Source organism: Schistocerca serialis, chromosome 4 (genome assembly GCF_023864345.2).
Source record: "Schistocerca serialis cubense isolate TAMUIC-IGC-003099 chromosome 4, iqSchSeri2.2, whole genome shotgun sequence".
NCBI lineage: Eukaryota > Metazoa > Arthropoda > Insecta > Orthoptera > Acrididae > Schistocerca > Schistocerca serialis.
The window spans coordinates 882894927-882917096 of record NC_064641.1 but is presented as its reverse complement, the minus strand read 5'-3'; the positions used below and the strand labels follow the sequence as shown (position 1 = coordinate 882917096).

At 45.2% G+C, this 22170-nt stretch overlaps 1 protein-coding gene across 1 annotated transcript in view; it reads right to left on the bottom strand.

The window, feature by feature from the left end:
• Window positions 1-324: 324 nt before the first annotated feature.
• Window positions 325-22170, bottom strand: part of LOC126475026 (UDP-glucosyltransferase 2-like) — a 92306-nt gene continuing 70460 nt past the window's right edge. Inside the window, exons 5-7 of the mRNA XM_050102567.1 lie at window positions 17469-17691; window positions 12287-12506; window positions 325-873 (exon numbers count right to left, since the gene is read on the bottom strand). Of these exons, the coding sequence (XP_049958524.1) occupies window positions 597-873; window positions 12287-12506; window positions 17469-17691 (720 nt within the window). The 3' untranslated portion in view covers window positions 325-596. The remainder of the gene's footprint in view (window positions 874-12286; window positions 12507-17468; window positions 17692-22170) is intronic.

Below are 22170 nucleotides of genomic sequence, written 5' to 3'. Positions count from 1 at the left end.
CAGCTCTCATGAACAAGTAATGACTCCAGAGGACAACAGGGAATTAGTGGTTCAAATGGCGCGCGGTTCCAGACTGTAGCGCCTAGAACCGCTCGGCCGCTCCGGCCGGCTTTTAGATCCCATTGAATATTATCTGTACATCATTTCATTTTTCGTACACATTGAAAAGCGACGCCGCTGAATGAAAATTCTACATAGAAGGGATCTGTAAAGTAAATTGTCACATTCCAAAAAAATATTCTGAGAAAAATAACAATATATGGTACTGTTTGAATTTGAGGTAGGTTTAATTAAGTGATGAATCGCTGATCGCTTCGATGCATAAGGAAAAAATTTATTTGCGCATAAAGCTACTCTGTGTTTGATACTATTCTATGACTAGATTTATTTACTTCAGCGTGAACTACTGACACAGGTTTTCATATTATCACAGTGACGCGATAAATGAGAGCTCTCGGGTTTAGACCTTGTGCTATAACACACTTAAAACGCAGCATGTATACGAGAAATACACTACATGGAGCTGTAGACTGAGTCGACATCTTGATCCACTTTGGAAACTGCTCCGAATGATTGGATGAAGTTCGTTAAGAAACTTAGTGCTTCTTCACTTTTGGTGTTTTGGTGGCGAACGAAATGGCGTATCTGGCCAGAGCGTAGACGGCGTACGCGGCGGCCGCCGTCACGGCCAGCAGGAAGGCGAGCACGTCCAGCAGGAGCAGCTGGTACCAGCTGAGCTGTGAGGCTGCGCTCTGCAGGTGCGGCGCCCCGTTGTGCCGCAACAGGTACTCGATCCACCAGACGGCCCGCGGCAGAGACTCCGCCTGGTGCTCGCGGTACACCGCCGACAGCTTCTTCATGTTCTCCCGGTAGCTGCGGGCACCAACAGGCAGCCGGCTGTAACCGCTCTCAAGCGAACACCGTGATACAAGCTAAATGGACAAAGCATTGGTCGCCCCTTTAAAAGAGCATACAGGTCGCTTTGGAGAGCTAAGATGGAACAAAATTATTACCATGCGCTCAAACAGCCAACGTAAGTCGTGGCAGTTAAAATAAATCAAAAATATGGCATTTCTATGTCAAATATACCGGAGACTAGAAATCTACTCTGTAGGAATCACCATGGGTTTCCAAAAAGACGATCGTGTGAAACCCAGCTCGCGCTATTCGTCCACGAGACTCAGAGGGCCATAGACACGGGTTCCCAGGTAGATGACTTCCGCAAGGCATTCGATACAGTTCCCCACAGTCGTTTAATGAACAAAGTAAGAGCATATGGACTATCAGACCAATTCAGAACGCAGCATGTCAATGGAGAGAAGTCTTCCGAAGTAAGAGTGATTTCAGGTGTGCCGCAGGGGAATGTCGTAGGACCGTTGCTATTCACAATATACATAAATGACCTTGTGGATGACATCGGAAGTTCACTGAGGCTTTTTGCGGATGATGCTGTGGTACATCGAGGGGTTGTAACAATAGAAAATTGCACTGAAATGCAGGAGGATCTGCAGCGAATTGACGCATGGTGCAGGGAATGGCAATTGAATCTCAATGTAGACAAGTGTAATGTGCTGCGAATACATAGAAAGAAAGATACTTTATCATTTAGCTACAATACAGCAGGTCAGCAACTGGAAGCAGTTAATTCTATAAATTATCTGGGAGTAGGCATTAGGAGTGATTTAAAATGGAATGAGATCATATAAAGTTGATCGTCGGTAAAGCAGATGCCAGACTGAGATTCATTGGAATAATCCTAAGGAAATGCAATCCGAAAAGAAAGGAAGTAGGTTACAGAACACTTGTTCGCCCACTGCTTGAATACTGCTCACTGGTGTGGGATCAGTACCAGATAGGGTTGATAGAGGAGATAGAGAAGATCCAACGGAGAGCAGCGTGCTTCGTTACAGGATCATTTAGTAATCGCGAAAGCGTTATGGAGATGATAGACAAACTCCAGTGGAAGACTCTGCAGGAGAGACGCTCAGTAGCTCGGTACGGCCTTTTGTTGAAGTTTCGGGAACATACCTTCACCGAAGAGTCAAGCAGTATATTGCTCCCTCCTACGTATATCTCGCGAAGAGACCATGAGGATAAAATCAGAGAGATTAGAGCCCACACAGTGGCATATCGACAATCTTTCTGTCCACGAACAATACGAGACTGGAATAGAAGGGAGAACCGATAGAGGTACTCAAGGTACCCTCCGCCACACACCGTCAGGTGGCTTGCGGAGTATGGATGTAGATGTAGATGGTTATAATTAAAATTTCCCTGTTTAACACATTCTAACACGGAAACTAATTACCATACCCGGACCAAACTTCGTAGCATTGAAGTCTCAGTACTCTACTGCATTGACTCCTTACTTAGCTTGCATTTATCGCGAATCTCTTGCCCAACGTAAAGCCCTGAGCGACTGGAAAAAAGCGCAGGTGACACCTGTATATAACAAGGGTAGAAGGACGGATCCTCAAAATTACAGACCAATATCCTTAACATCGGTTTGTTGCAGGATTCTCGAACATATTCTCAGTTCGAATATAATGAATTTCCTTGAGACGGAGAAGTTTCTGTCCATGCATCAGCACGGCTTTAGAAAGCATCGCTCCTGCGAAACGCAACTCGCCCTTTTTTCACATGACATCTTGCGAACCATGGATGAAGGGTATCAGACGGATGCCATATTCCTTGACGTCCAGAAAGCGTTTGACTCGGTGCCCCACTGCAGACTCCTAACTAAGGTATGAGCATATGGGATTGGTTCCCAAATATGTGAGTGCTTCAAAGACTTCTCAAGTAATAGAACCCAGTACGTTGTCCTCGATGGCGAGTGTTAATCGGAGGGTATCATCTGGAGTGCCCCAGGGAAGTGTGATAGGTCCGCTGTTGTTTTCTATCTACATAAATGATCTTTTGGATAGGGTGGATAGCAATGTGCGGCTGTTTGCTGATGATGCTGTGGTGTACGGGAAGGTGTCGTCGTTGAGTGACTGTAGGAGGATACAAGATGACCTGGACAGGACTTGTGATTGGTGTAAATAATGGGAGCTAACTCTAAACATAGATACATGTAAATTAATGCAGATGAATAGGAAAAAGAATCCCGTAGTGTTTGAATACTCCATTAGTAGTGTAGCAGTTGATACAGTCGCGTCGATTAAATATTTGGGCGTAACATTGCAGAGCGATATTAAGTGAGACAAGCATGTAATGACAGTTGTGGGGAAGGCGGATAGTCTTCTTCGGTTCATTGGTAGAATTTTGGGAAGATGTGGTTCATCTGTAAAGGAGACCGCTTATAAAACACTAATACGACCTACTCTTGAGTACTGCTCGAGCGTTTGGGATCCGTATCAGGTCGGATTGAGGGAGGACATACACTCCTGGAAATGGAAAAAAGAACACATTGACACCGGTGTGTCAGACCCACCATACTTGCTCCGGACACTGCGAGAGGGCTGTACAAGCAATGATCACACGCACGGCACAGCGGACACACCAGGAACCGCGGTGTTGGCCGTCGAATGGCGCTAGCTGCGCAGCATTTGTGCACCGCCGCCGTCAGTGTCAGCCAGTTTGCCGTGGCATACGGAGCTCCAGCGCAGTCTTTAACACTGGTAGCATGCCGCGACAGCGTGGACGTGAACCGTATGTGCAGTTGACGGACTTTGAGCGAGGGCGTATAGTGGGCATGCGGGAGGCCGGGTGGACGTACCGCCGAATTGCTCAACACGTGGGGCGTGAGGTCTCCACAGTACATCGATGTTGTCGCCAGTGGTCGGCGGAAGGTGCACGTGCCCGTCGACCTGGGACCGGACCGCAGCGACGCACGGATGCACGCCAAGACCGTAGGATCCTACGCAGTGCCGTAGGGGACCGCACCGCCACTTCCCAGCAAATTAGGGACACTGTTGCTCCTGGGGTATCGGCGAGGACCATTCGCAACCGTCTCCATGAAGCTGGGCTACGGTCCCGCACACCGTTAGGCCGTCTTCCGCTCACGCCCCAACATCGTGCAGCCCGCCTCCAGTGGTGTCGCGACAGGCGTGAATGGAGGGACAAATGGAGACGTGTCGTCTTCAGCGATGAGAGTCGCTTCTGCCTTGGTGCCAATGATGGTCGTATGCGTGTTTGGCGCCGTGCAGGTGAGCGCCACAATCAGGACTGTATACGACCGAGGCACACAGGGCCAACACCCGGCATCATGGTGTGGGGAGCGATCTCCTACACTGGCCGTACACCACTGGTGATTGTCGAGGGGACACTGAATAGTGCACGGTACATCCAAACCGTCATCGAACCCATCGTTCTACCATTCCTAGACCGGCAAGGGAACTTGCTGTTCCAACAGGACAATGCACGTCCGCATGTATCCTGTGCCACCCAACGTGCTCTAGAAGGTGTAAGTCAACTACCCTGGCCAGCAAGATCTCCGGATCTGTCCCCCATTGAGCATGTTTGGGACTGGATGAAGCGTCGTCTCACGCGGTCTGCACGTCCAGCACGAACGCTGGTCCAACTGAGGCGCCAGGTAGAAATGGCATGGCAAGCCGTTCCACAGGACTACACCCAGCATCTCTACGATCGTCTCCATGGGAGAATAGCAGCCTGCATTGCTGCGAAAGGTGGATATACACTGTACTAGTGCCGACATTGTGCATGCTCTGTTGCCTGTGTCTATGTGCCTGTGGTTCTGTCAGTGTGATCATGTGATGTATCTGACCCCAGGAATGTGTCAATAAAGTTTCCCCTTCCTGGGACAATGAATTCACGGTGTTCTTATTTCAATTTCCAGGAGTGTAGAAGCAATTCAGAGGCGGGCTGCTAGATTTGTTACTGGTAGGTTTGATCATCACGCGAGTGTTACGGAAATGCTTCAGGAACTCGGGTGGGAGTCTCTGGAGGAAAGGAGGCGTTCTTTTCGTGAGTAGCTGCTGAGGAAATTTAGAGACCCAGCATTTGAGGCTGACTGCAGTACAATTTTACTGCCGCCAACTTATATTTCGCGGAAAGACCACGAAGATAAGATAAGAGAGATTAGGGCTCGTACAGAGGCATATAGGCAGTCATTTTTCCCTCGTTCTGTTTGGGAGTGCAACAGGGAGAGAAGATGCTAGTTCTAGTACGAGGTACCCTCCGCCACGCACCGTATGGTGGATTGCGGAGTATGTATGTAGATGTAGATGAACGACATGAGGAAGACAAATAATGCAAAACCAATTCGAGTGAAACACTTTTAATGTGGTCCTACGATACATCATACCATTACATACTGGTTTATTTGCTGCTACAAAAGGGGCTAAATGTGGCGCTCGCCAGTGTCCAAGAGAGTCTGAAAGCGCAGGATTGCATTCTGCATAGCAAAATGAAGCATGTCTGTAGGTATGCTGGTTACCCCTCTTGATATGCTGTGCTCCAGATTAGCACACGTGTGAATGTTCGCCTGGAAAACCCTGTCCTTCGGGTAGCTTCACAACCAGAAATCGCAGGGAGTGAGATCTCAGGTGATGGTGCCGGCCAAGTATTAGTAAATGATCGGCTGATAATCTGCTCGTTTCCAAACTTTACGAGCGATGCGCGGTGGGGCTCCATCTTGGATGAAAACTGTTGCGTTCAACGCGTCTCTGTCCTGTAGGGCGGGTATGACATGCAGTCGAAGAATATCGCAGTGACGATGGCCAGCACGTCTTTGGTCCTTGAGAACAGTCTGGTCAAAAAAGAATGGGCTAATGATGAACGCAGCCGTGAAGCCACACCGTACGGTGACAGAGGAACTTCATGCACAGTGACTGGAGACGAAGATCCCGACACTCGGTAATTCTGGCTGTTCACCTCACCCAACGAGAAAAATGAGTTTCGCCTGTCCATAGGATGGTCCAGGGCCAGCCCTCGTCGATCTTAATCCTTGCGAGAAAGTGGAGAGCAAAGGCAACAGGTCGTTCTCCGTCCTGTGGAGCAAGCTGCTGTACGATAGGGATCTTGTACGGATACCATTTGACAATGGTTCGAAGCACCTTCCATACAGTGGACCACGGGATGTTCAACTGTTGTGACACAGTACACGCACTGCCTGACAATCGCAAATTACTCACAGTGTTGTCTGCCATAGCAACAGCGATTTCGTCGGCCACCTATGATGTAACCGGTGGTCGGCCTCTTCCCGGATCTACGCCCAGTTCTCCAGTTGGTTCGAACTTCTTCACCATGCTCCGCACAGCAGCTGCAGAAAGAGGACCCTTTCGTAATCTTTTCAGCTGGCGATATTCTCGAAGTGCAGCTGCAGCATCACTGTTGTTTTGATAATAGAGCTTCACCAGTAATGCCATGCTCCTTTTGTCCAACCTCATGTTGACACGTCAACAAGTGCGCTATGACTGGTCACGTGTGTGAGACTACGAATCACGATGACTGATCACAGCACATAGTGGCCAGAGTTGGAACTGGACGGTGACGCTGTGATGCATGGAAATTATGCACTGCATACCCTGGACATTAATGCTACCAAGTTTGGTACTCGTACGGTAATTAGTTTCCATGTTATAATGCGTTAACTAGGGAAAGCTTAATTAAAACCACCCGGTAATTCGCGATACCATGGTCAGTTTACCGAAAACTGCGAACATATCTCTTCTTAGGGTTCCCAGCCTCGATCCGTAAATATGGAAAAATCGTTTTTTTGTCAGTCTGTTAGTCAGTCGGCCCGCCTGTTAAGAACCGCTTTTCTTGGGAACGGGTAGACTTATCATGTTGAAATTTATGTCACATTTGAGGTCTATGTCCGCAGCTCGTGCTCTCGCGGTGGCGTTCTCGCTTCCCGGGTTCGATTCCCGGCGCAGTTAGGGATTTTCACCTGCCCCGAGATGACTGGGTGTTTTTGAGTCGTCTTCATCATCCTCATTCATCCCCATCACGGTCGCAGGAAGGCAACAGCAAACCACCTCCACTAGGACCTTGCCTAGTACGGCGGTGCGGGTCTCCCGCATCGTCCCCTACGCTCTGTCAAGGAGTATGGGTCTTCATTTGCATTATTGAGGTCTCTATGGTCTCTAGGCGGTGTAAAAACTTTAAGCTTCTAAGTCAATGCAATCAAAAGATACGGTCATTTACGTCACATACTTTTAAATCCGTAAGCTCACTCATCGAAACGTATGAGATATTTCCCGTTGACCTAGACGCTGGATCGAAAGAGAGGAGCAGAAGATGAACTTCATCGCCGTTGGCCTCCCAGGTCTCCAGACCTCACACCTTGTGACATAATTTTGGGGTTACATAAAAGCCCGCGTTTTTATCCCCCCTTTTTCCGACACTCTTGAAAGTCTTGAGGCTGCGAATTCGATAACGAGAGACCAGCTGCTTCTTGTGTGGCAGGAAATGAGCCACCGTTTTGATATTGTCTTGTAACACATGGTGCTCACATTGAATGCATAAAAATTTGAAATTTTCTGTTTCGACGAACGTTGGAGTTGTGTTCAGCAAGACAAAAACGATAGAGCTCCTGCACAGTTTCGAGGTAGATGACGTAGAAAAATGTTTTTAACAATGGACTCTTATGGGATCCAGTTGAACGTATGTGACAGGTGCAATTGCCAGATGCGTTCAACTGGATCCCATAAGAGTCCACTGTTAAAAATATTTTTGCACGTCATCTACCTGGAAACTGTGCATGAGTTCCAGCGTTTTTGTCTTACTGTGAAACGTGTCAGCATACCATGCTCATGGTAGCATTTATTTAATTTTCGTCTTTATTTTGTCTATTTAATTATAGCTATACGTTTCTTAAAGTTGCTCAGAGATAACGTTGCCGGATGTCAATGGGCCAGTGAACCCAGAATAGCTAACTGGTGCAAATACTGTTTTTTTTAAAACTAAAAAAATAGTTAAAGAAACTGTCTAATACTTTGTGGAATTATTTGTCTAAAACTATGAAATAAAACAGATTACGAGGACCTTTAAATTATGTTCGAAATTATGCACACCAAATGAGGTAACGTTTGAGAATGTATTATTCCATTTCCTGATATTTAAAAGTTTCTCCATTGAAAAATTTTTGCCGCGCGGGATTAGCCGAGCGGTCTAAGGCGCTGCAGTCATGGACTGTGCGGCTGGTTCCGGCGGAGGTTCAAGTCCTCCCTCGAGCATGGGTGCTTAGGGACTGATGACCTTAGCAATAAAGTCCCATAAGATTTCACACACATTTGAACATGTTTTTATTTTTTTTTAAAGTTTTGAGGCTGAAAAATTGTTGACATTTCTTTCACACATACGAGCATACATGAAAAAATATGTCAAGGCCACACAACCGCAGCCTGCACGCTCAACATAATCCACCAGACAAATATTCTCTAATACTCTTTAAAATTCCAAGTTAAACATTGAGCTTTAAATTCTCAATTGGCACCTCATTTGCTGCAGTTTGTTTCTAACATCTTTAGGGGAGCACGTCGAATGTCTTTCAAATCTACTTTATTTGTTATTTTTAGACAAAGGTTTCCACAAAACATTTGATCGTTTGTTGTTTTTATTTTGTTGGTTTAAAATTTTTTCAGTAAGTATGGTCTTTTTGACACCTCATTTGCTTTCCTAGCGTCTTCTTTTCTCGAAACGCCTTGAATTTAGTACTCTATTTTAAGGAAGTCTCTTTGACAGTTAAACATCGCACCCATCCATGTTTTTGTGCGCGACACCGCTAGACCTTGAAGATATGAAATTTTTAACATCTCGCTTGCTTTCCTCGTGTCTCCTGTTCTTTAAATGGCCAAAATTTAGTACTTAATTTGAAGGAACCCTTTTGACAGTTAAATATCACACCTGACCAACTTATTATCCTCATATGTTTTTTGCAAAACCGGACCTCATATTGGCCAATTCGATACCCCGTTTGTCTATCTCCCACTTCTCATTTGAATACGAAAATTCGGACGATTTTTTTCTGAAATCATTAATTAAGTTTATCTTAATCACAATGATTACGTTCGAGCAAGTAAATCCCTTTTTGGATAATTAGACCTCACATTGGTCAATTTGATATCTCATTTGTCTATTTCTGACTCTTCGTTATGAAAACACGGACAGAAATCCATTGTATAATTTACAGGGAATCTCATTTTCGCTACGCTCAAGCCTTTGGATAAAAATGACAGTGGGAGCTGTGCAGAGTACGAGTTGCTGGAGCGTGAGGAGAAACTTGCCCCGGTTGCTTGGAAGAATTTTCGATATTAATTTATTACATTATTTAATTCATGGTGTATATTAGTCAGCGAAAGTAATCAATAATAATAATAGAGGACACGGTATGCTTATTTCTGTAGCCTTTTCGTACTTGGATCATCCTGAAGTTCGTCCCGGAAATAAATCTTCATTGTCAAGGTAAATTTCTGTTCACCATTCAAGCCGACAAATATCTTTAACCATCATCCCCATCCTCAAGATGCTCACACTGATTAGCATGGTCATAGATTTCAACGTTTTTTAATAATAACCGTGGTTATCATGATTTTAGGTACACGGATGACAGTCGATTGCTACAAACGTAAAAACACATCCTCAGTAAACAGGCCGTCGACTGCCTGCGAGTTTATCGATTTACAAAAATCGTTACGGTCAAAGGCTGAAAACCAGTCATTGACTAATAGGCCACAACAAGTAGTAACACGCGACAGTACATAGTTTTACAGTAGTGTGAGCATTCTCCTTTGATTTGTATCGTGGTAGAGACATTTCCCAAAGTTTCTTGGGAAACGCTAGGAACGTGGCTTGTATATATGTCCACTACATTATGTTCCAAGGACATCATCTCAATTTCTGCCTTAGTGCCAATGGTGGGAAAGGCCACAAAGCTATCTTCTCTGTTCATGTTCTACAGTACTGGCCATTGCAATTACTACACCAAGAAGAAATGCAGATGAAAAACGGGTATTCATTGGACAAATATATTATACTAGAACTGACATCTGATTACATTTTCACGCAATTTGGGTGCATAGACCCTGAGAAATCAGTGCCCAGAACAACCACCTCTGGCCGTAATAACGGCCTTGATACGCCTGGGCATTGAGTCAAACAGAGCTTGGATGGCATGTACAGGTAAAGCTGCCCATGCAGCTTCAACACGATACCACAGTTCATGAACAGTAGTGACTGGCGTATTGTGACGAAACATTTGCTCGGTCACCATTGACCAGATGTTTTCAATTGGTGAGAGATCTGGAGAATGTGCTGGCCAGGGCAGCAGTCGAACGTTTTCTGTATCCAGAAAGGCCCGTACAGGACCTGCAACATGCGGTCGTGCATTATCCTGCTGAAATGTAGGGTTTAGCGGGGATCTAGTGAAGGGTAGAGCCACGGGTCGCAACACATCTGAAACGTAACGTCCACTGTTCAAACTGCCGTCAGTGCGAACAATAGGTGACCGAAACGTGTAACCAATGACACCCTATACCATCACGCCGGGTGATACGCCAGTATGGCGATGACGAATTCACGCTTGCAATGTGCGTTCACCGCGATGTCGCCAAACATGGATGCGACCATCATGATGCTCTAAACAGAACCTGGATTGATCCGAAAAAAGACATTTTGCCATTCGTGGATCCAGGTTCGTCGTTGAGTACACCATCGCAGGCGCTCCTGTCTGTGATGCAGCGTCCAGGGTAACCGCAACCATGGTCTCAGGACTGATAGTCCATGCTGCTGCAAACGTCGTCGAACTGTTCGCGCAGATGGTTGTTGTCTTGCAAACGTCCCCATCTGTTGACTCAGGGATCGAGACGTGGCTGCACGATCCGTTACAGCCATGCGGATAAGATGCCTGTCATCTAGACTGCTAGTGATACGAGGCCGTTGGGATCCAGCACGGCGTTCCGTATTTCCCCTTCTGAACACACTGATTCCATATTCTGCTAACACTCATTGGATCTCGACCAACTCGAGCAGCAATGTCGCGATACGATAAACTGCAATCGCGATAGGCTACAAACCGACCTTTATCAAAGTCGGAAACGTCATGGTACGCATTTCTCCTCCTTACACGAGGCATCACAACAACGTTTCATCAGGCAACGCCGGTCAACTGCTATTTGTGCATGAGAAATCGGTTGGAAACTTTCCTCATGTCAGCACGTTGTAGGTTTGGCCACCGGCGCCAACCTCTGAGAAAGATATCATTTGCATATCACGGCATCTTCTTCCTGTCGGTTAAATTTCGCTTCTGTAGCACGTCATCTTCGTGGTGTAGCAATTTTAATGGCCACTAGTGTATCGGATTAGGGTACACGTGACCGATGTTTGTTTTTCTGTCTCGGTCTCTCTGACATCTGGCTCCTTACGACAAAAAGAATTCCTGTACACTCACCACGTACAAGGGAATCTCCCCATCGCACCCCCCTCAGATTTAGTTATGAGTTGGCACAGTGGATAGGCCTTGAAAAACTGAACACAGATCAATCGAGAAAACAGGAAGAAGTTGTGTGGAACTATGAAAAAATAAGCAAAATATACAAACTGAGTAGTCCATGTGCAAGATAGGCAACATCAAGGACAGTGTGAACCGAGGAGTGCCGTGGTCCCGTGTTTAGCGTGAGCAGCTGCGGAGTGAGAGGTCTTTGGTTCAAGTCTTCCCTCGAGTGAAAATTTTACTTTATTTATTTTCGCAAAGTTATGATCTGTCCGTTCGTTCATTGACGTCTCTGTTCACTGTAATAAGTTTAGTGTCTGTGCTTTGCGACCGCACCGCAAAAGCGTCTACTAATCGCACGGTCGCACGCTTTTGCCGTGCGGTCGCAAAGCACAGACACTAAACTTATTACAGTGAACAGAGACGTCAATGAACGAACGGACAGATCATAACTTTGCGAAAATAAATAAAGTAAAATTTTCACTCGAGGGAAGACATGAACCAAAGACCTCTCATTCCGCAGCTGCTCACGCTAACCACGGGACCACGGCACTCCTCGGCTCACACTGTCCTTGATGTTGCCTATCTTGCACATGGACTGCTCAGTTTGTATATTTTGCTTATTTTTTCATAGTTCCACACAACTTCTTGCTGTTTTTTTTATTGATCTGTGTTCAGTTTTTCAAGGCCTATCCACTGTGCCAACTTATAACTAAATCTGAGGGGGGTGCGATGGGGAGGTTCCCTTGTTAGTATCTATAGAATTTCAATACAACTAGTTTTACTGAAAACTTCGAAACTTGATAAGTGAGACTCGAACAAGTGCACTGACCCAGAGACAGCTTTCCGTCCAAAGCAAAACAAAAGAAAAACGGAAAGGGTTTTCCTTACCTTTTATCCTCGAGCACTGTCTTGATGGCTTTTAACGCAGTGTCTTTGGTGACGTGACGAAACTGCAGCTCGTAGCCGATGCCGGCGGCCACCATCTTGGCCACGTTGTGGTGCTGGTCGCCGTGGAACGGGATCCCTATCAGGGGGACGCCGTGGTAGGACGCCTCGTTGAAGCTCTGCAGGCCGCCTTGCGTGATGAAGAGCCTCACCTTCGGGTGCGCTGCAACACGCAAATCAGTCACGTTACTCCCATCACCTGTGTGAATTTATGCAACGTTGAATACGAGAAACAGCTGTAAAATCAAATTTATCCTCGTGAGCAACTAAACTACATATAGCTGCTGCAGTGTGGAGAGAGTTTGTCAGCACAGTAATGGTAAACAGTTCAATTACAAATAGCTGCTGCACTGCAGAGAGAGTTTCTGTCAGGACAGCAAATGAGGAACAGTTAAATTGCAGACGCTGCGTAGAACACAAAAAACCGTTGGACGTGACACCTGACTGAGATAACGTGAGGCCTAATGCTGACATATGGGTGGAGGACTGTTTAACAACACCACCACTTGCAAAGTAGGTTAGAAATCAGATTAATAATGTTGCTCACGCGGCATATGTTCGCTTTATCGGGCAACAACAAAGTTATTGACTGTGGATGGTATCGTCAGAATGGAAATAATGAAGTCACTGGAAAAAAAAAAAAAAGCCGCGCGGGATTGGCCGATCGGTCTTGAGCGCTGCAGTCATGGGGTGTGCGGCTGGTCCCGGCGGAGGTTCGAGTCCTCCCTCGGGCATGGGTGTGTATGTTTGTCCTTAGGATAATTTAGGTTAAATCGTGTGTAAGCTTAGAGACTGATGACCTTAGCAGTTAAGTCCCATAAGATATCACATTTTTTTTTTTTTTTGTAAAAAAATCAATAATTTTGGCACTTATCTTGCATCGATTCCCGCGTAGATTTCGTCGAAGTTGTTATGGCTCATCTGTTGATTCTAGGGTGATTCCACTTTGACTGCTAGAAGGTCCAGATCTGTATTTTAGCAATATTTGAAGACCTAACAAACGCATTTTTCAGGAAATTCTTAATGATCAAACAATCCCAGATCAGAATAACGGTATGGTAGAAATAATTTTTGACCTGGTGTTCACGATCCACATTTTTATTAAACTTCTTGTAAATTCACATATACTTCTTAATTGTCACATCATCAAGAAAACAGTTTTGTATCAATCTTCATATATTTAATTTCCACTTTAACCAAACTGTTCTTTTACAAAGCGAAATAACAACTTCACTTCTGCAGAGTGAAACAAAGACTGCTCTGTGCGCATTCGCGCCAAAACGGTTACAAGTAAGTCAAAGATTATGACAGTCTCTCAGAAATGAATAGATACAAGCACCATATCACTGTAACATATCGATACATCGGAGTACCTATACATTAATAAAACCAAATGTGTCTGTTACTTCGCAGAAAAGTAGTACGATATTACTGGTATCGAGAACTAGGGTTGGAGTGCCGTATTAGTCCCGTAAATAAAGAACAATTACAACTAGAAAGACTTGTGATGTCAGACCAGGGTATTCGAGCGTATGCTGATCGCGGTTGTCCGATGCATGGGTCCCTCTACCTGCGAGGTCATTCAGTCACCAGGGTTTACAATTGCCGCCATGTCTTGCCATAGCCGTGGGGAACTACCACTTCCGACGTGTCCATGTGGCCCCACGCAGCACCTCTGGAACTGTTCTCAGTGTTTATAGTAACGACATTCTCGTTGTATTTGTATACCTGTAGACTCTGGCCAGACATACGGGGCAGAACCTACAAAGCACTGCTAGTAACGGTTGCTGCAGTCTGCTTCAGAACGTTCTCGAAACTACAACACTGCGCAACACAGTTAGAGGGTGATCTTTTCGAAATCCCGTAGCTGTCTCCCATTATGATGCATAAGTTTGAAATTTACCTCGAAAGTGCCAAAGCCTTCTAGTCTAATGGACGACAAGCACAGCGCATTGTGACGTCACCTTCGGGCTCCGCGGCGCTTCTATCAGCAAGGTGTCGACACATGCAAAAAATTGGCCGCAGCTCAGAAGTTCACGTGATCTGTAAGGTGGGTTAATGATGTCACATTGTCACAATGTTCCTCATCAATTCAGCCCAAAGCCACCGTGGACGTGTCATACTATGGGAAGGTCGGCACACCCTCTCTTACTCACATTTCACCCCTTCTTTTGACATCTATGTGATCGAAGTCAGAACCGCGAAGCCCAGCTTTAAAATCGGTTTTCGTATGGGTGCCAGAGGAATACATTTCAGACACACAGCCTCTCAAGATCGACACGTATAGGCCTCAAAAGAGAGCCTTAAAGGGCGTCAATGAACCACCTCTTCCGCACAAATTTCGCGAAATCGCGAACAACTATGGTCCGGTGACAAAGCGCATTGTCATTCATAAAACTTCCATGGAGTTTGGGAACATGAATTTCATTAATGGCTGCAAATTGTAATCAAGTAGCCGAACATAAGCATTTCCAGTCAATGATCGGTTCAGTTGAACCAGAGGACCCAGTCCATTCCATGTAAACACCGCCCACCAGCTCGCACAGTCTCTTGTTGACAGCTTGAGTCCACGGCTTCGCGGAGTCTGCCCGACACTAGAACCCTGCCATCACCTCTTACCAGCTGAAATCAGCAATCAGAACAGGCCACGGTTTTCCAGTCGTCTAGGGTCCAACCGATATGGTAAAGAGCCCAGGACAGCGCTCAAGGCGATGTCGTGCTGTTAGCAAAGGCACTCGCGTCCGTCTTCTGCTGCCACAGCCCACCAACGCCAAATTTGATCACACTGTCTTAGCAGATGCGTTCGTCGTACGTCCCACATTGATTTCTGCGGTTCTAGGCGCTTCAAACTGGAACCTCGCGCTGCTGCTACGCTCGCAGGTTCGAATCCTGCCTCGGGCAAGAATGTGTGTGATGTCCTTAGGTTTAAGTGGTTCCAAGTTCTACGGGACTGATGGCCTCAGATGTTAAGTCCCATAGTGCTTTGAGCAATTTGAACCATTTTGATTTCTGCGGTTATTTCACGCAGTGCTGCTCGTCTGTTAGCACTCACAACTCTACGCAAATTCCGCTCCTCTCGGTCGTTAAGTGAAGGCCGTGAGCCATTGCGTTGTCCGTGGTGAGAGGAATCCCTGAAATCTGGTATCTCGGCACTCCTTGGCACTGTCATATCGATATACTGAATTCTCTAACGAATTCCTAAATGGAAAGTGCCAGTCCTCTAGTTCCAACTACCATAGCGCGTTCAGAGTCTGTGGTGCGGCCATAATCAGGTCGGATACCTGTTCACATGAATCATGTGAGTACAAATGACAGCTCCGCCGATGCACTACCCCTCTACTTTACGTGCGCGCTATTACCGCCATCTGTATATGTGCATATCGGTATCCCATTAATTCTGTCACTTTAGTGTAGTTACAGCAAAGCAGATTCGTTAAAAGACTGCGAAGAAAATATATTCAGCCACGAAATAAGTACCTTAAAAGATGCTGATTTACAAGTACACTACTGGCCATTAAAATTGCTACAACAAGAAGAAATGCAGATGATAAACGGGTATTCATTGGACAAATATATTATACTAGACTGACATGTGATTACATTTTCACGCAATTTGGGTGCATAGATCCTGAGAAATCAGTACCCACAACAACCACCTCTGGCCGTAATAACGGCCTTGATACGCCTGGCCATTGAGTCGAACAGAGCTTGGATGGCGTGTCCAGGTACAGCTGCCCATGCAGCTTCAACACGATACCATAGTTCATCAAGAGTAGTGACTGGCGTATTGTGACGAGCCAGTTGCTCGGCCACCATTGACCAGACGTTTTCAGTTGGTGAGAGATCTGGAGAATGTGCTGGCCAGGGCAGCAGTCGAACATTTTCTGTATCCAGAAAGGCCCGTACAGGGCCTACAACAAACGCTCGTGCATTATCCTGCTGAAATGTAGGGTTTTGCAGGGATCAAATGAAGGGTAGAGCTATGGGTCGTAACACATCTGAAATGTGTAACCAATGGCACCCCAAACCAACACGCCGGATGATACGCCAGTATGGCGATGACGAATACGCGCTTCCAATGTGCGTTCACCGTGATGTCGCCAAACACGGATGCTGTAAACAGAACCTGACGTTTTGCCATTCGTGCACACAGGTTCGTCGGCGAGTACACCATCGCAGGCGCTCCTGTCTGTGATGCAGTGTCAAGTGTAACCGCAGCCATGATCTCCCAGCTGATAGTCCGTGCTGCTAGAAACGTCTCGAACTGTTCGTGCAGATGGTTGTTGTCTTGAAAACGTCCCCATCTGTTAACTCCGGGATCGAGACGTGGCTGCTCGATCCGTTACAGCCATGCGGATAAGATGCCTGTCATCTCGACTGCTAGTGATACGAGGCCGTTGGGATCCAGCACGGCGTTCCGTAATACCCCCCTGAACCCACCGATTCCATATTCTGCTAACAGTCATTGGATCTCAACCAACGCGAGCAGCAGTGTCACAATACGATAAACCGCAATCGCGATAGGCTACAATCCGACCTTTATCAAAGTCACACGAGGCATCACAACAACGTTTTACCAGGCAACGCCGGTCAACTGCTGTTCGTGAATGAGAAATTGGCTGGAAACTTTCCTCATGTCAGGACGTTGTAGGTGTCGCCACTGGCGACAACATTGTGTGAATGCTCTGAGAAGCTAATCACTCGCATATCACAGCATCTTCTTCCTGTCGGTTAAATTTCGCGTCTGTAGCACGTCATATTCGTGGTGTAGCAATTGTAATGGCCAGTAGTGAAATAAAATGTAAATGTGTGACTAGAGCCTCCCGTCGGGTAGACCGTTCGCAGGTGCAAGTTTTTCGATTTTACGCCACTTCGGCGACTTGCTCGTCGACGGGGATGAAATGATGATGATTAGGACAACACGACACGCAGTCCCTGAGCGAAGAAAATCTCCGACCGAGCTGGGAATCGAACCCGGGCCCGTAGGATTGACAATCTGTCACGCTGACCACTCAGCTACCGGGGGCGGGCATTTGTAAGTACTGATTGTCAGTCTTGGATCCTTACCACGTATGAGTCATCACGGGTTGTTTTTGTGAAAAATCGAGCTGTAGAAACACCATACCTAAGACAGACTGCTGAGGCAGCCACTTGGAGGTTTTGACGTTGGCCGGGAGAACGGTCGCGTCGTCCTTCTCCCACTTCCAGAGCACCCTCTGTGGCAGCTCGGAGAAGGCGTCGAGGAAAGCCTGCCTCTTCTCTGGTGGCATCGTGCTTCCGATCACGTTGGTCCCCAGGCTGAAGTAGATAACACCCTCTTTCGCCCCGTCCAGCCACTCCTGTATATCCTGTGAACAAAGTTCATCATCTCGATTTTGTCACCTGACGCGTCGATTCAGTATTGAATAAGAGGAATTATTTGAGTAAGATCGTCTGCCGTTGATTTCATGCGATTTTTTACAGCATATATATATATACTCGTATATATATTCACAGATTTTATGTTTCTGAAACGTATTCTGCCAATAAATTGTTTTCTTACCACTAATAATTGTTTCTTGCGATGGATGTGGAAATATTTACGCGATATGTTCCCATCAGAAGATCGCAAGACTCATCTAGAACGTTCCGGAAATGAAAATAGCTCACGCCACACCCTGCTAGATCACGTTCGTTGACAGTAGTTCCAATGACGAATATTGCCTACTTCTACAGACAAGTAGCGATATTGGTGGTCACACAGCACCCTCGAACACTTCTTCAGCAAACGAAAAGGAACATAATACAATACGCTAATTTAAATTAGCGTCTGACAATTGTTAACCATTATTTGAAATTTGAAAGAATAAAATTTTGCAGAGTGTGTTTTGTTGTGCAACTGTATTGTGTTGCCAGTTGAGGTTTATGAAGAGGTTTGTATCTAGTGAGGTGGGAACAGAGAGGGTGACATTTTAGTGCCCTGTAAGTCAACATTTTCGAGATGGAACTCTCACCATGGGTACCATTCTTAATGGGACCACGTACACATGTAGCGGTTTGTCGATTGGCAGATTCGCTTTATTTTATTATGGCTTATTAGTAATGCCCAGAGTTTGTTAACATGTAAACGGTCTTTCCTTATCAGATATGCATTGTTTACAGTTACTAAAATCTCGAATATTCCGGCTATAGATATCAATCTTTAATTTTGTATTTTTCGTCATATAGATACTGTATCAACCATGAACCATGGACCTTGCCGTTGGTGGGGAGGCTTGCGTGCCTCAACGATGCAGATAGCCGTACCGTAGGTGCAACCACAACGGAGGGGTATCTGTTGAGAGGCCAGACAAACGTGTGGCTCCTGAAGAGGGGCAGCAGCCTTTGCAGTAGTTGCAGGGGCAATAGTCTGGACGATTGACTGATCTGGCCTTGTAACGATAACCAAAACGGCCTTGCTGTGATGGTACTGCGAACGGGTGAAAGCAAGGGGAAACTACGGCCGTAATTTTGCCCGAGGGCATGCAGCTTTACTGTATGGTTAAATGATGATGACGTCCTCTTGAGTAAAATACTCCGGAGGTAAAATAGTCCCCCATTCGGATCTCTGGGCGGAGACTACTCAAGAGGACGTCATTATCAGGATAAAGAAAACTGGCGTTCTACAGATCGGAGCGTGGAATATCAGATCCCTTAATCGGGCAGGTAGATTACAAAATTTAAAAAGGGAAATGGATAGGTTAAAGTTAGATATAGTGGGAATTAGCGAAGTTCGGTGGCAGGAGGAACAAGACTTTTGGTCAGGTGAATACAGGGTTATAAATACAAAATCAAATAGGGGTAATGCAGGAGTAGGTTTAATAATGAATAAAAAAATAGGAGGGCGGGTAAGCTACTACAAACAGCATTGTGAACGCATTATTGTGGCCAAGATAGACACGAAGCCCACGCCTACTACAGTAGTACAAGTTTATATGCCAACAAGCTCTGCATATGATGAAGAAATTGATGAAATGTATGATGAGATAAAAGAAATTATTTAGGCAGTGAAGGGAGACGAAAATTTAATAGTCATGGGTGACTGGAATTCCAGAGTAGGAAAAGGGAGAGAAGGAAACATAGTAGCTAAATATGGATTGGGGCTAAGAAATGAAAGAGGAAGCCGTCTGGTAGAGTTTTGCACAGAGCATAACTTAATCATAGCTAACGGTTCACGAATCATGAAAGAAGGTTGTACACATGGAAGTATCCGGTAGATATTAGAAGGTATCAAATAGATTATATAATGGAAAGACAGAGATTTAGGAACCATGTTTTAACTTGTAAGGCATTTCCAGGGGCAGATGTGGACTCTGACCACCATCTATTGGTTATGAACTGTAGATTAAAACTGAAGAAACTGCAAAAAGATGGGAATTTAAGAAGATGGGACCTGGATAAACTGAGTAACCAGAGGTTTTACAGAGTTTCAGGGAGAGCATAAGGGAACAATTGACAGGAATGGGGGAAAGAAATACAGTAGAAGAAGAATGGGTAGCTTTGAGGGATGAAGTAGTGAATGCAGCACAGGATCAAGTAGGTAAAAAGACGAGGGCTAGTAGAACTCCTTGGATAACAGAAGAAATACTGAATTTAATTGATGAAAGGAGAAAATATAAAAATGCAGTAAATGAAGCAGGCAGAAAGGAATACAAACGTCTCAAAAATGAGATCGACAGGAAGTGCAAAATGGCTAAGCAGGGATGGCTAGACGACAAATGTAAGGATGTAGAGGCTTATCTCACTAGGGGTAAGATAGATACTGCCTACAGGAAAATTAAAGAGACCTTTGGAGAAAAGAGAACCACTTGTATGAATATCAAGAGCTCAGATGGAAACCCAGTTCTAAGCAAAGAAGGTAAAGCAGAAAGGTGGTAGGAGTATATAGAGGGTCTATACAAGGGCTATGTACTTGAAGACAATATTATGGAAATGGAAGAGGATGTAGATGAAGATGAAATGGGAGGTACGATACTGCGTGAAGAGTTTGACAGAGCACTGAAAGACCTTTGTCGAAACAAGGCCCCAGAGTAGACATCATTCCATTAGAACTACTGATGGCCTTGGGAGAGCCAGTCCTGACAAAACTCTACCATCTGGTGAGCAAGATGTATGAGACAGGCGAAATTCCCTCGACTTCAAGAAGAATATAATAATTCCAATCCCAAAGAAAGCAGGTGTTGACAGATGTGAAAATTACCGAACTATCAGTTTAATAAGTCACAGCTGCAAAATACTAACACGAATTCTTTACAGACGAATGGAAAAACTGGTAGAAGCCGACCTCGGGGAAGATCAGTTTGGATTCCGTAGAAATATTGGAACACGTGAGGCAATACTGACCGTACGACTTATCTTAGAAGAAAGATTAAGGAAAGGCCAACATACGTTTCTAGCATTTGTAGACTTTTGACAATGTTGACTGGAATACTCTCTTTCAAATTCTAAAGGTGGCAGGGGTAAAATACAGGGAGCGAAAGGCTATTTACAATTTGTACAGAAACCAGATGGCAGTTATGAGAGTCGAGGGGCATGAAAGGGAAGCAGTGGTAGGGAAGGGAGTGAGACAGGGTTGTAGTCTGTCTCCTATGTTATTTAATCAGTATATTGAGCAAGCAGTAAAGAAACAAAAGAAAAGTTCAGAGTAGGTATTAAAATCAATGGAGAAGAAATAAAAAAATTGAGGTTCGCCGATGACATTGTAATTCTATCAGAGACAGCAAAGGACTTGGAAGAGCAGTTTAACGGAATGGACAGTGTCTTGAAAGGAGGATGTAAGATGAACATCAACAAAAGCAAAACGAGGATAATGGAATGTAGTCGAATTAAGTCGGGTGATGCTGAGGGTATTAGAGTAGGAAATGAGACGCTTAAAGTAGTAAAGGGGTTTTGCTTTTTGGGGAGCAAAATAACTGATGTTGGTCAAAGTAGAGAAGATATAAAATGTAGACTGGCAATGGCAGTGAAATCGTTTCTGAAGAAGAGGAATTTGTTAATATCGAGTATAGATTTAAGTGTCAGGAAGTCGTTTCTGAAACTATTTGTTTGGAGTGTAGCCATGTATGGAAGTGAAACATGGACGATAAATAGTTTGGACAAGAAGAGAATAGAAGCTTTCGAAAAGTGGTGCTACAGAAGAATGCTCAAGATTAGATGGGTAGATCACATAACTAGGCGCTACAGTCTGGAACCACGCGACCGCTACAGTCGCAGGTTCGAATCCTGACTCGGGCATGGGTGTGTGTGATGTCCTTAGGTTAGTTTGGTTTAAGTACTTCTAAGTTCTAGGGGACTGATGACCTCAAAAGTTAAGTCCCATAGTGCTCAGAGCTATTTGAACCATTTGATGAAGTATTGAATAGAATTGGGGAGAAGAGGAGTTTGTGGCACAACTTGACTAGAAGAAGGGATCGGTTGGTAGGACATATTCTGAGGCATCAAGGGATCACCAATTTAGTATTGGAGGGCAGCGTGGAGGGTAAAAATCGTAGAGGGAGACCAAGAGATGAATACACTAAGGAGATTCAGAATGATGTAGGCTGCAAGTAAGTTCTGGGAGATGAAGAAGCTTGCACAGAATAGGGTAGCATGGAGAGCTGCATCAAACCAGTCTCATGACTGAAGACCACAACAACAACAATCGTAGATTATTTTTCAAGGAATATATCATTTTTTTACGTCTGTATTTAACGTCCCTTAATGACTCAACTGATTCTTTTAATATGTAAAGAACGAACAATGGGCGTGCCTTCAGGAAAATCGCTTAAATGTTGCTCAAGAATGCATTTGTAAAAGTTAACAATAAACTG